The 12768-nt window shown below is 38.8% G+C and overlaps 2 protein-coding genes across 2 annotated transcripts in view; one reads left to right on the top strand and one right to left on the bottom strand.

The window, feature by feature from the left end:
* Positions 1 to 12768, top strand: part of si:dkey-13a21.4 (uncharacterized protein LOC494576 homolog) — a 991873-nt gene that overhangs the window by 699131 nt on the left and 279974 nt on the right. The window lies entirely within an intron of this gene.
* gnl3l (guanine nucleotide binding protein-like 3 (nucleolar)-like) overlaps positions 3574 to 12768 on the bottom strand; it is a 50574-nt gene continuing 41379 nt past the window's right edge. Inside the window, exons 13-15 of the mRNA XM_028813299.2 lie at positions 9553 to 9728; positions 9306 to 9477; positions 3574 to 3856 (exon numbers count right to left, since the gene is read on the bottom strand). Of these exons, the coding sequence (XP_028669132.1) occupies positions 3789 to 3856; positions 9306 to 9477; positions 9553 to 9728 (416 nt within the window). The 3' untranslated portion in view covers positions 3574 to 3788. The remainder of the gene's footprint in view (positions 3857 to 9305; positions 9478 to 9552; positions 9729 to 12768) is intronic.

Here is a 12768-nt window from a genome sequence, read left to right as displayed (position 1 = left end):
GCTTTTACTGGTTTCAAGCCAGGAACCACAAGATGACATTTAAGAGATCAGAGGTAGGCACAGTGCAGATCTATCACAATATGAACACATCAGATTGCACTTATCTTAATTCCAAGTGGTGGTCCTGATTTTATCAGAAGTGATAAAATGTTAGACTTCAATGTTAGATTTCAGAATTTAGTGCAAAAAACTACATAAGAACAAGAAATTCGACAAATAAGAGGAGACTATTCAGTCCATCAAACTTGTTTGTTCAGCTGTCCAGGGGCCTCATGTATAACGCCGTGCGTAGAACTCACACTATAACATGGCGTAAGCACAAAGCGGGAATGTGCGTACACACAGAAAAATCCAGATGCAGGAATCTGTACGTACGCAAACTTTCACGTTTTTCCACTACATAAATCCCGATCAGCGTGAAAAGTAACGCACGTGCACGCGCCTTCTGTCCCGCCCCAACTCCTCCCAGAATTACGCCTCTTTGAATATGCAAATCGATATAAATAGCCTTCTGAGAAAAGACAATGGGAAAAGCACAGGGGAAAATATAAGAATTTCAGCAAATACCAAGTGGAGGCAAAGGAAAAACGTACTATTTGTTGGTTTAAACAGTGGTATAATCAACAAAAGAAAGTTGATCGAGTGACAGAGTGTCGGAGAAACTCGAAAGCTCAAGTTCACAAAGTCGCACAGTGCCCGAAATAAAAAAGAAATCACATATCAAAGTTGCCGTGAAAAGGCAAGTCGTAGCCCACCGTCTGAGTGTCATATGAAAGCTTATTAGGGTACAGACAAAAAAATAGGCACACAGTGGGAAAAAAGCACAAAATGCCAACTTTAATTTAGAAATTTCCACTTTAATCACGTAGTTTATTTTGCCATTAAAGTAGAACATCATAAACTTCATCTTAAAATCGTTTAATTTACTAGTTTCTCAAATCCCATTGTAACTAATGTAGGATGTTAAATGCTTTGTTCTGTATTTGATCTTCTTTGTGCTCTATGTGTGTGAATCACTACCTGCTTCTTAAACGGGCTTTCTCTTTCTCCGACAGGACACAGAATCCATTACATTTGTGATATTACAGCTCTCTGAATAATTAAAATACTGAGATGTATACGTGATATCTTTTTCATGATGATAGGAATGAAACCATGTTATTAAACATGGGAACACAGTGGCGCAGTGATTGTTCATATCTCACGCAAGAGGCTTGCTGCGCCATGTGAGACCTTCGATGAAATAATTTATTACAGAAGTACTGTCTCTTTCAAACGTACTAACCTCCAATTCCTGTCCTTACTTTTCTTTCTCCAAATACCCAATCGCCACACAATCAGCTCTGTAATAGACGTGAAGCCATCTGTAAGCTTAGAACGCCGATTCTTCAAAACTTTTAAGTAACATTGAAATATCTTCGTAGTACATGTTTAATTATTCTATCCGTCTATCTTTCCAGTGTCGCGTCAGCACAAGAATACAACGCAATACAGGAACAATCCCTGAACTAGCTAGCGCTGCGGCACCGTGTCCTCACGTGTTTAATTATTAACAATACAGATTATTTAAATGAAGTTAAAGTTTTATCTGTATAATATAATCAACATATTTTGCTGCATTTCATCTTAAAAATGAATACCGTCATCATATGTAAATACGCGCTTTATAAAGTGGCGCAGGTTGTGCAATATTATAACTGTAGTGCAAGTTTACAGTGGGGTAATTGTACTTATAAGTACAAACAGTTCTACAAGGAGCACTTGATGGACTGATTGAGTGCGTTTATAGTTCTTGGGATGAAACTTTTTCTAAACCGCGAAGTCTGTACTGCGAAGTCTCTAAAGCATTTTGCCGTGGCTGAGTCAGCGTATGTTTCATGCTGTATACCGATAATTCTCTTTCCGATCAGCTGCTGCTGTGATTCCCCACTCAAATACAGTGATATAAATACTCTGAGTGGTGCAGTGAGAGTAATATGGAAAAAGATGATCTGCTGTGGCAACCCTTAACGGGAGCAGCTGAAAGAAGAAGAAGATGCAGTGAGAGTTACAACGCTAAAGCAGTTATGGTATTTGGAATACTATGGCAATTCCCTGGACCATTATATTGCTGCAGGTTAATTACAATCAGATGCATTACACTAATAAACAATATGCAGTTAGTTTCAGTGTATTTATAAAGCCGCGTCAGGAATGTGGAGCTAAGAAAGAAAGGGTGACCACACAGGAACGGTAGCACTGCTTTGACGCTGGGTGCCGCCAGTCTGCAAAACCGAGCGGAGAAATTGCGTATGCCAAGGTATGAGTTACCGTGGAAATGTGCGTGGCTTTACGCCAAGTTTAGGTTTTATACATCGCCATTTGAGCGTGGTGTCCTTGTATATGTGATTCACCGTTTAGCTGAAAGAATTTGGCTGGATCAAAATTCTCAAAGGCATTGATAAAGTAGAAGACCTGGATTAGGACCCATACAGTCTCCTTTGTGTGAGACTAACAGGTTTAATTCTCCGAGTCTGTCACAGTAGCACATGTCCTTAAGTCCTGGGAGGCACTTGGTTGCTCTTCTCTGCACAGCTTCAAGTGCTGCTATGTCCTTCTTGAAGCATGATTGCCAGAACTGCACCTAATACTCCAGATGTGGTCTCACATAGCACTGAGCATAATGTCTAGTGATTTATATTCAACACTTATGATATAAACTGACATTCTCCTTTTTCAACATAAACCTCTCAATTCCTTTTCTGAGACAGCATCTTCCATCTTGCATTTGTAATTGATGTTTCTTTTGTCCACGTGTAGCATTTTAAACATTAAATTGCGTTTTCCAAGTGTTTGCCCAGTTTCTGAAGCTTATACAAATCATTATTTTTTTGCTGCCTCCTCAGTGTCTGTCATTCCACCAATTGTTGTGTCATCTGCGAGTTTCATAAGTTTACTTATGATGCCAGAATCAGTGTCATTAATATTAATCAGAAGAAGTAATGGCCCAAAGACAGACCCCTGAAGGACTCCAGACGCCTTTCCCCTTTTGTAACATTTTATGAACAGAATGTTTTTTTCCTGATGCAGGCTGCTTACACATGTGCAATTACAATACAATATTCAGAATCTAAACTAAATGTCTGAAGTGTACAGAATCTTCATGTTGAATAGTTACTGCAACTCATTTAACAATTTGCCAGGCCTGAGTGGTCACATTTATCTTGATGACATTTATTTTTAATCATTTTTCAAAATCTAAATCTGCACTTTTCTCAATGCTAGATAGTGTTGTAAACTGCGTTCTGAGGTTTTTAAGGTAAGGAAGGCATAAGTTATGCTGTTATATTCACTAATAATGGTGCTGAAAAGAGATGTTGTGTTACATGTTGATTAATGCATGCAAATAAGAATTTTACTGCACTCTGTAGATGTGACAATAATGAACTGATAAATAATTCTTTGGATCATCAGTGCCAGCACATTCCTAAGTATCATGATGAAAAAAAACATTAAACTTCAAAAAGAAAATTTCTGGATATCAATGGCTTCAATACACAACTCTTACACAATTTCCTCTTTTCTGTAGAATCATTAACTTGAAAAACAATAATGGCTTTATTTATTTAACAGAGTATCCGTTTAAACAGTCATTACATTGCTTATTTCATTATGCACATCAAACCAAGTTCTGGCGACATCTTCTTTAGGACTATGCTGTAAATCCTCAATCCATCTGCTTATCTTCGGTTGTTGTTTCGATAAATGTACAAATTTCTGAATGTCCATAAAATGCTGTGGAGTGTCGTTTAGTCACCAAAAAATCCAAAATTCATAGCAGAGGTCAGGGTATCTGACAGCTTTGTTGCAATTTTATCTAAACATAAAAAATGAATACATTAATAAAATGTCATATTAACTCAACAGACATATTGGTTAAACTTGATTGATTTCAGTTCAGCTAAAATTATAGTACAGCAAACTATATTGCCATTGGCCTTTCATTTAAAATGCATTATATCTGGCACTTAGTTAACCTATACAAATATAATAAAAGCATTTTGCAAAGTGAACTTTTTCAAATTAAAACTGGAAATATATATTACTATTTATAGGTGCTACAGTAGACTGTAATGCAGGTAAGGTGTTTCAAGTGGCCTCTGCCTTGCTAAATATTCTGGTAATGGCCTGGTTCTCCAAGTGAACAGTTGCCTGCTGTTGCAGCTTTTGGTTTCCAATACTTACTAATTCTTCAAATAAGCAATAAGTCTGTGCAACTAAGTAATTCATTTCACTTGTTGACCAGTTCACATTTTATGCATGATGCATTTACTAACTGTCTTGTGGGGGAAAAAAATATGTTTCTAGGGCTATTTATACAAGTAATGTAAGAGCATGTTAAATACCAATGTGGTTAGTTCTATATTGGCTAATGCTTATGAACTAATAGATAAGTAAATTATTCACAGTGTAAGAAAGATAAAACGCTCTGACCATTACCATTGTTGCCTCTAAGTTTCATAGGCAAAGGTCAATCCGAACATCCGGCATACAGTAAACTTTAGTCAATCTCATAAAGCCACACCATTAATCATCTCTCTGTGTATGAACGCTCATATTAACTGTCAGCACCTGCTTGCAGAATTAGAATTCTACAAAGTTACTATTAACAGGTCATTAAACTAATCTTTTTAACTGCATTCTACTAAATTTGAAATGTACTTGGTCAAATGACAATAGTCAATAAAATATTTAAATAGATTCCTAACAATGTTGTATGTCCTCAGGAGCTGTGCTGGGACTTTACCATATTCTATGATCATATTCACAGTGATAAATGGCTACATGTTTGTTAAAATTAGCTTGCAATAATAAATAAGACCTCTTATGTTTGGTGTTATAATTGTGGAAACATTGCAAACAGCCACTGCCAGCCTATGTTAACCTCAGTGGACTTCAAAGATTCAAAGCCACCCTCCTCTACAAGTTAAAAGTTACCAATATCCATCCATTTTCCACTTTATCCTGAGCAGGGTTGCAGGGAAGCTGTAGCTTATACCAGCAAGCACAGGGCTTAAGGCAGGAACAATCCCAGGACAGGCTGCCAGTCTATTGCTGGGTGATAATATACACACACACACAAACACACACACACACACACACAGGTCAGATGAACATCAACAATCTACCTAACCTGCATGTCTTTAGAGAACACAGAGGAAGCCCACGTGGGCACATGTAGAACATGCAAACTCCACACAGAGAGGACCCAAAACCCCAGCCTCCTTGTTGTGAGGCGGCAGCAGCACTACCACTGTGCTGCCCTGTTAGAAGTTACTTTTCAAACATTATTTATTTTGAATGTATAAATAAAGTCATCAGATTATTAGCCTGTACATTGTGTGGACATTGTTGAATAATGTGGTTTTGAAGGTGATGCGTGAAGACATTGGATTCAATAGGCAATTTTAAAACCCCTGCCTTGCACCGACCAAAGGTTGCAGCCTGTTTATAAAATAAGCTGCAATTTCCTCTCATTCACACATATTTCTTAAAGTAAGAAAGCAACTGTGAAGTTTTTTATTTTGTGTGAAATTTTCTAATAAACTGCTCCTACCATTATATTAATTTAAACAATACTGTTTTCTTTTTCTTTATCATTAAAAAAACACCACACATAATTAAAAAGTAGATCAAATTTTGGCATAACTTACTGTACTTTGAGGATTTAACTCAAAACCTAACCTGAGTTTGTTGGCATATTCGAACATATTCTGTTGAATTAAAACCTGAAAATTATGAGCACTTTATTGGTCTTTTTAGCCAAGAGACTATAGAATCCTAGGTTTTTCTTTGAGATAAATCAGTTAATCAAACTGGTCTGAAGCAATTCAACAGTGACACGTGGAATATAAACACCATGCTTAGTGTTCAGCTGTATGCTGTATTAGTGCAACTGAATCAAACATGTCTTTATTTTAGGTCAAGAACTGAAAATAAATCCCATGTAAGAGTTATATTAGATATGACCCTTTTTATCCACAAATTTAAAACGCACACTTATAGGATTCAAGGTTTGCTACTTGGACATTCACGTTTTTTTTAGAATATATTTTCACATAATGAAAAACATTTATGAAAACTTGCATGAAAAGTGACATTTTCCACTAAAATGGCATTAATTGATCTCTCTAGAAATATAGATGTTTACTTTCTCTTCAAACTAACCCAGCCACCAGGGACGCACAAACCAGTGTGTTTCTTCATGCCGGTCTCAAGCCCGGATAAATGGGGAGGGTTACATCAGGAAGGGCATCCGGTGTAAAATTTTGCAAAATCAATATGCAGACAATACAAATTTCCATACCGGATCGGTCGAGCCCCAGGTTAACAATGACCGCCAACAGTACTGTTAACCAACAGGGTGCTGGCGGAAATTGGGCTGCTGTTGGCCGAAGAAGAAGAAGGAGAAGAAGAGGGTGGAGACGTGTCCGGAGGCAGGAGGAGAGGAGGAAAGTAAAGAGAGTGGAACTGAGGATAGGACCTTTGAATGTTGGCAATAAGACTGGTAAGGGGAGAGAGCTAGCCGATATGATGGAGAGAAGGAAGGCTGATATATTGTGCGTGAAAGAGACTAAATGGAAGGGGAGTAAGGCCAGGTGGATCGGAGGTGGATTCAAATTGTTCTATCATGGTGTGGATGGGAGGAGAAATGGGGTAGGAGTTATTCTGAAGGAACAGTATGTCAAGAGTGTTTTGGAGTTGAAAAGAGTGTTAATCAGAGTAATGATTATGAAGCTGGAAATTGGAGGTGTGATGATGAATGTTGTTAGTGCATATGCACCGCAAACTGGGTGTGCAATGGATGAGAAAGAAGATTTTTGGAGTGAGTTGGATGAAGTGATGAACAGTGTACCCCAAGGGACAGAAAGTGGTGATTGGACCGGATTTCAATGGGCATGTTGGTGAAGGGAACAGTGGAGATGAGGAGGTGATGGGTAGGTATGGTGTCAAGGAGAGGAATGAAGAAGGTCAGAGGATAGTGGATTTTGCCAAAAGGATGGACATGGCTGTGGTGAATACGTATGTTAAGAAGAGGGAGGAACATAGGGTTACGTACAAGAGTGGATGAAGATGCACACAGGTAGATTAGATCCTATGCAGAAGAGTTGATCTGAAGGAGATTGAAGACTGAAAAGTGGTGGCAGGGGAAAGTGTAGTTAAGCAGCATAGGATGGTGGTCTGTAGGATGATGTTGGAGATCAAGAAGAGAAAGAGAGTGAGGGCAGAGCCAAGGATCAAATGGTGGAAGTTGAAAAAGGAAGATTGCAAGGTTGAGTTTAAAGAGGAGGTGAGATAGGCACTGGGTGGCAGTGAAGAGTTACAAGACAGCTGGGAAACTACAGCAGATGTAGTAAGGGTGACAGCAAGAAGGGTGCTTGGCGTGACATCTGGAAAGAGGAAGGAGGAAAAGGAAACCTGGTGGTGGAATGAGGAAATACAGGAGAGTATACTGAGGAAGAGGATGGCAAAGAAGAAGTAGGATAGTCAGAGAGATACAGAAAGTAGACAAGAGTACAAGGAGATAAGGCGCAAGGTGAAGAGAGAGGTGGCAAAGGCTAAAGAAAAGGCGTATGATGAATTGTATGAGAGGTTGGACATTAAGGAGGGAGAAAAGGACCTGTATCGATTGGCTAGACAGAGGGACCGAGCTGGGAAAGATGCGCAGCAGGTTAGGGTGATAAATGATAAAGACGGAAACATACTCACAAGTGAGGAGAGTGTGTTGAGTAGATGGAAAGAGTACTTTGAGAGGCTGATGAATGAAGAGAATAAGAGAGAGAAGAGGTTGGATGATGTGGAGATAGTGAATCAGGAAGTGCAATGGATTAGCAAGGAGGAAGTAAGAACAGCTATGAAGAGGATGAAAAATGAAAAGGCCGTTGGTCCAGATGACATACCTGTGGAAGCATGGAAGTGTTTAGGAGAGATGGCAGTGGAGTTTTTAACCAAATTGTTTAATGGAATCTTGGAAAGTGAGAGGATGCCTGAGGAGTGGAGAAGAAGTGTACTGGTGCCGATATTTAAGAATATGAGGGATGCGCAGGACTGCAGTAACTACAGGGGAATAAAATTGATGAGCCACAGCATGAAGTTATGGGAAAGAGTAGTGGAAACTAGGTTAAGAAGTGAGGTGATGATTAGTGAGCAGCAGTATGGTTTCATGCCAAGAAAGAGTGCCACAGATGCAATGTTTGCTCTAAGGATGTTGATGGAGAAGTTTAGAGAAGGCCAGAAGGAGTTGCATTGCGTCTTTGTGGACCTGGAGAAAGCATATGAAAGGGTGCCTCGAGAGGAGCTGTGGTATTGTATGAGGAATTCGGGAGTGGCAGAGAAGTACGTAAGAGTTTTGTACAGGATATGTACGAGGGAAGTGTGGCAGTGGTGAGGTTTGTGGTAGGAGTGACGGATGCATTCAAGTTGGAGGTGGGATTACATCAGGGATTGGCTCTGAGCCCTTTCTTATTTGCAATGGTGATTAGACAGGAGTCCCTGTGGACTATGATGTTTGCTGATGACATTGTGATCTGTAGCGATAGTAGGGAGCAGGTTGAGGAGACCCTGGAGAGGTGAAGATATGCTCTAGAGAGGAGAGGAATGAAGGTCAGTAAGAACAAGACAGAATACATGTGTGTAAATGAGAGGGAGGTCAGTGGAATGGTGAGGATGCAGGGAGTAGTGTTGGCGAAGGTGGATGAGTTTAAGTACTTGGGATCAACAGTACAGAGTAATGGGGATTGTGGAAGAGAGGTGAAAAAGAGAGTGCAGGAAGGGTGGAATGAGACCAGCTATGTTATATGGGTTGGAGATGGTGGCACTGACCAGAAAGCAGGAGACAGAGCTGGAGATAGCAGAGTTAAAGATGCTAAGATTTGCACTGGGTGTGACGAGGATGGATAGGATTAGAAATAAGTACATTAGAGGGTCAGCTCACGTTGGATGGTTGGGAGACAAAGTCAGAGAGGCGAGATTGCGTTGGTTTGGACATGAGCAGAGGACAGATGCTGAGTATATCGGGAAAAGGATGCTAAGGATAGAGCTGCCAGGGAAGAGGAAAAGAGGAAGGCCTAAGTGAAGGTTTATGGATGTGGTGAGAGAAGACATGCAGGTGATGGGTGTAACACAGCAAGATGCAGAGGACAGAAAGATATGGAAGAAGATGATCCGCTGTGGCAACCTAACAGGAGCAGCCAAAAGAAGAAGAAGACTTGGTGTATTTTGCTCCAACTTTGACAAAAAGAATTCTCATTCATTCTGCAACTTACCTGCTCTTTTCTGTTGCTTTTTTCTTTTTTTATTGGCTGCCCGCAGTGCCTGTCCCTGGTGCAGTGGGTCAATAGCCAGGATATCCATTAAACCAGGTATCCTCTCATTGGTTTTATCAGCATCTTGAACTTTAGACTTGCCCTCCTTAATCTCAACAGTCATCGGGCCAAACTAAGGGAAAAATTATAAGAGAAGGAAGTAATGCTGCTAATTAAAATAGAAAATAACAGCTTATATCCTACTTACTTCCAGATCTTTGTCTTCATCCATAGTCTCAAGGTCAGATTGCTCCTCAGCTGAATTATTGCTATCTAGATGCTCATCATCCATCTCTTGTTCAGTGGATTCATCTCTTATCCCTCCACTTGTCAGACCGGAAGATGTCATGCAGAATCCACCCGGCATAGGTGCAGAGGGAATCTCTTAATAATCAGAAAAATTCATTTTGTTACAAGTGCAAAATATTTTTTTATTATAGACATTCTCAACAATGGAAAAATAAAACAATTTGAAAATTAGGCTATTTTAGTGGTTCATTCAATAGACTTATACAATTATGCAGACTCCTATGTTGCTCTTGTAATTGATCATGTAACGAACAAGCTTTTGTATAACTAGTGCCCTTCAACAGTCCTCTGTAAACTTTCTTGTTATGGTAATAGGGATGTCACAAGACTCCATATTTCAGTACCAAGTCCTTATCAAAATCCTGAAAACATAACTGTACCAGCATTTTTATAGTATCAGTAATACAGTAATTCAGTATAGCACTCATGCTTGACTGCAGTTAGATGAATCCAAAAGCAATATGCAACAAAAATGTGGGTAAAAACTACATATGCAAATGGCTCACAGTGGTGATGATACATCATTGTACTAACAAACGGTGAAAACAATAACAACAGAAGTTTTGTCTAAAAATGATTTTTGTTTGAGGGAAGAGAATTTCAGCACACAATTGTGCAAATAATGCTTATCATTATGAAGAAGAAAAACTCACACACCGGCTTTTGTTTCTCACACTTTTATCCTATTATGGAGTTGGTTCAGAAACAGTTTTGTGCATGCCTTTTGAGGGAAATGATGTGACCAATTCGAATTAAGCTGTAATCATTTAACATTGAATTGTCACAAATTTGAAAGAGGAGATGAAATGATGGTGTGATGAATCATCCTACACAGTCCCAATAAAGGAATGGCGTCTCATGTTCATTCTCAGATTGCAATGAGCAGGTCTACATTCAGTGGAACCTCGGGTCACGAATGTCTTGGACCACGTACAAATCGGTGTTACGACCAAAAAGTTTGCATCTGTTCACAACCACACACTTGGGTGACAAACAAGCCAGTTTCCCTTCCGGTTTGTACCATCGATGATTTCCGCACGTGTTCAGTCTCTCCCTGTGCAGCGAGAGCGAGAGAGAGAGAGAGCTGGCTGTGTAAGGCTGACAAGGCAGTTATAAGAATGCACCGGGCTTGTTTTTAAAGAGACTGATTTGAGCATTGTTTTAACCTCGTTGTATTTAATGAAGACTTTTTTTTCTATTGGATTTTAACCTTCACTTCTGTTTACAGCAATCGGTTCGTAGCGTGCATTGTTGCAATGTTACTTTTCTTGGTTGTTTATTAAATTACAGATTTTTCAAATGTTCATGTTTTCCCTGTGCTTAAAACTCATATATAAAAAAAAAAAAAAAAAAAAAAAAGTGATTACAGCGAGCGGTTCGTAAGGCTATTGTGTGAATTCTTGCAATGTTGCATTCTATGGTATAATTAACTATTTTTGTGCTTAAAAATCTTTAAAAAAATACATTTACATACAGTTCGTATGGTCTGGAACGGATTAATTGTATTTATATACAATCCTGTGGGGGAAATTACTTCGGGTCACAACCAAATCGGGTTACAACCAGAGTTTTGGAACAAATTACGGTCATGACCCGAGCTTCCACTGTATATAGTTCTATTCATTTTCTAACTGGTTTATCCAGTTGAGGGTCGCAGGGGAACCTCACACGCACATCCACAATTACATATATAGTGTGATGTGGGAGGAAACTGCACATTGGTAGCACAAGTAAAAATCAAAGCCAGTTTCAAACAAAGCAGATATTTGGCTTGTCTACACCAGCCATAAAATGAGCTGATCCATTTGTTGATACCAAGATAGTAGGGTGTTGTACTGTGTTAACCATTATGGATGAAATAAGAAGTCACCTTTTATTGGCTAACTAAAAAGATTGCAATATGCAAGGTTTTGAGGCAACTTGGGTCCCTTCTTCAGGCAAGATGGTGGAGTAGTGGCTCTGAGGCTAGGGATCTGCACCAGCAATTGGAAGGTTGCCGGTTCAAATGGCGTTGTGACTGTACCCCGTTGGGCCCTTGAGCAAAGCCCTTAACCTGCAATTGCTTCGTCCTGGGTATGACGTTAACCTGCATCCTGCCCTGCAAGCAGGTCCTCCAACTTACAGGGAAAAGTTGGGGGTTGGTGGCAGGACTGGCACTCTAGCCACCATAAAAAAAACTCCCGCTGTTCCAGTGTTGTGCTGAGATGTCACCTGCTGCAATACAGATGGTTTGTCATGTGGCAATGCGCTATCAGTGTACGCTCCCAACCTCTTTCTCACCTCTTTTTATTAAAAATTATTATTTATTAAAAGGTGTCACTTTAGTTGACTTCTTATTTAATACCAAAATAAAATTTATTTGTTGATTTGAAAAAAAAAAAGCTTTACAAAGATGCCAGTTAGCAGGACAGGCAAAACAGCATACTTCATTGCTAACTAGAAGCATGCAAAGATTAAATTTATGTCATTTGTTGATTTATGAAGCCAATCTAATGTTTATTTGCACAATCCCTAAAAATGACAAATGTAGTGAAAACACATATGTCATATATTTGAAAGGAACGCCTGTGAATACAATGCGGTCTAACAGTTGCACTACAGATTGAGGTAATATTTGAATTCTCCATTTGTTAAAGAGGCTAAGCAACAACAAAAAAGTCTTATCAGTCATATAAAACACCCTGAAAACAGCAAAACTAAAGCTTGATTTCACACAGCAAACCTTAAAGTTTGGACATTTAAAAAAAATAAAAAAAATAAATAAAAAAAAATTAAAGTATCAGGATATTTGACATTTGAAAACTGAATCAATTTGAATCATCCAGTAAAGATTATTCTATTGCAAGTATTTTAACCAACTAATGATGTAATATAAATCTTACAGCAGCGAATGTTACAAATCTAACAGAGCGATTCTATGACAAAACAGATTTTAAAAGCATGTTGTTACAAAAACAGCTTTAAAGTCTATTTAAATGAATATATCCCAAATTATATTGGGATTCATTAATTCAACAGTACAATTAATATATTTAAATTTTTATTTTTAGTGCAATTTTTATTTGAAATCTGCACAAAGTAAGTACACCAGATTACAACACCCCAACCAGCAACA

The sequence above is a fragment of the Erpetoichthys calabaricus genome, chromosome 11 (assembly GCF_900747795.2).
Source record: "Erpetoichthys calabaricus chromosome 11, fErpCal1.3, whole genome shotgun sequence".
In the NCBI taxonomy this organism is placed as follows: Eukaryota; Metazoa; Chordata; class Cladistia; order Polypteriformes; family Polypteridae; genus Erpetoichthys; species Erpetoichthys calabaricus.
The sequence above is the reverse complement of the archived record's forward strand: the minus strand, read 5'-3'. Positions and strand labels throughout refer to the sequence as shown.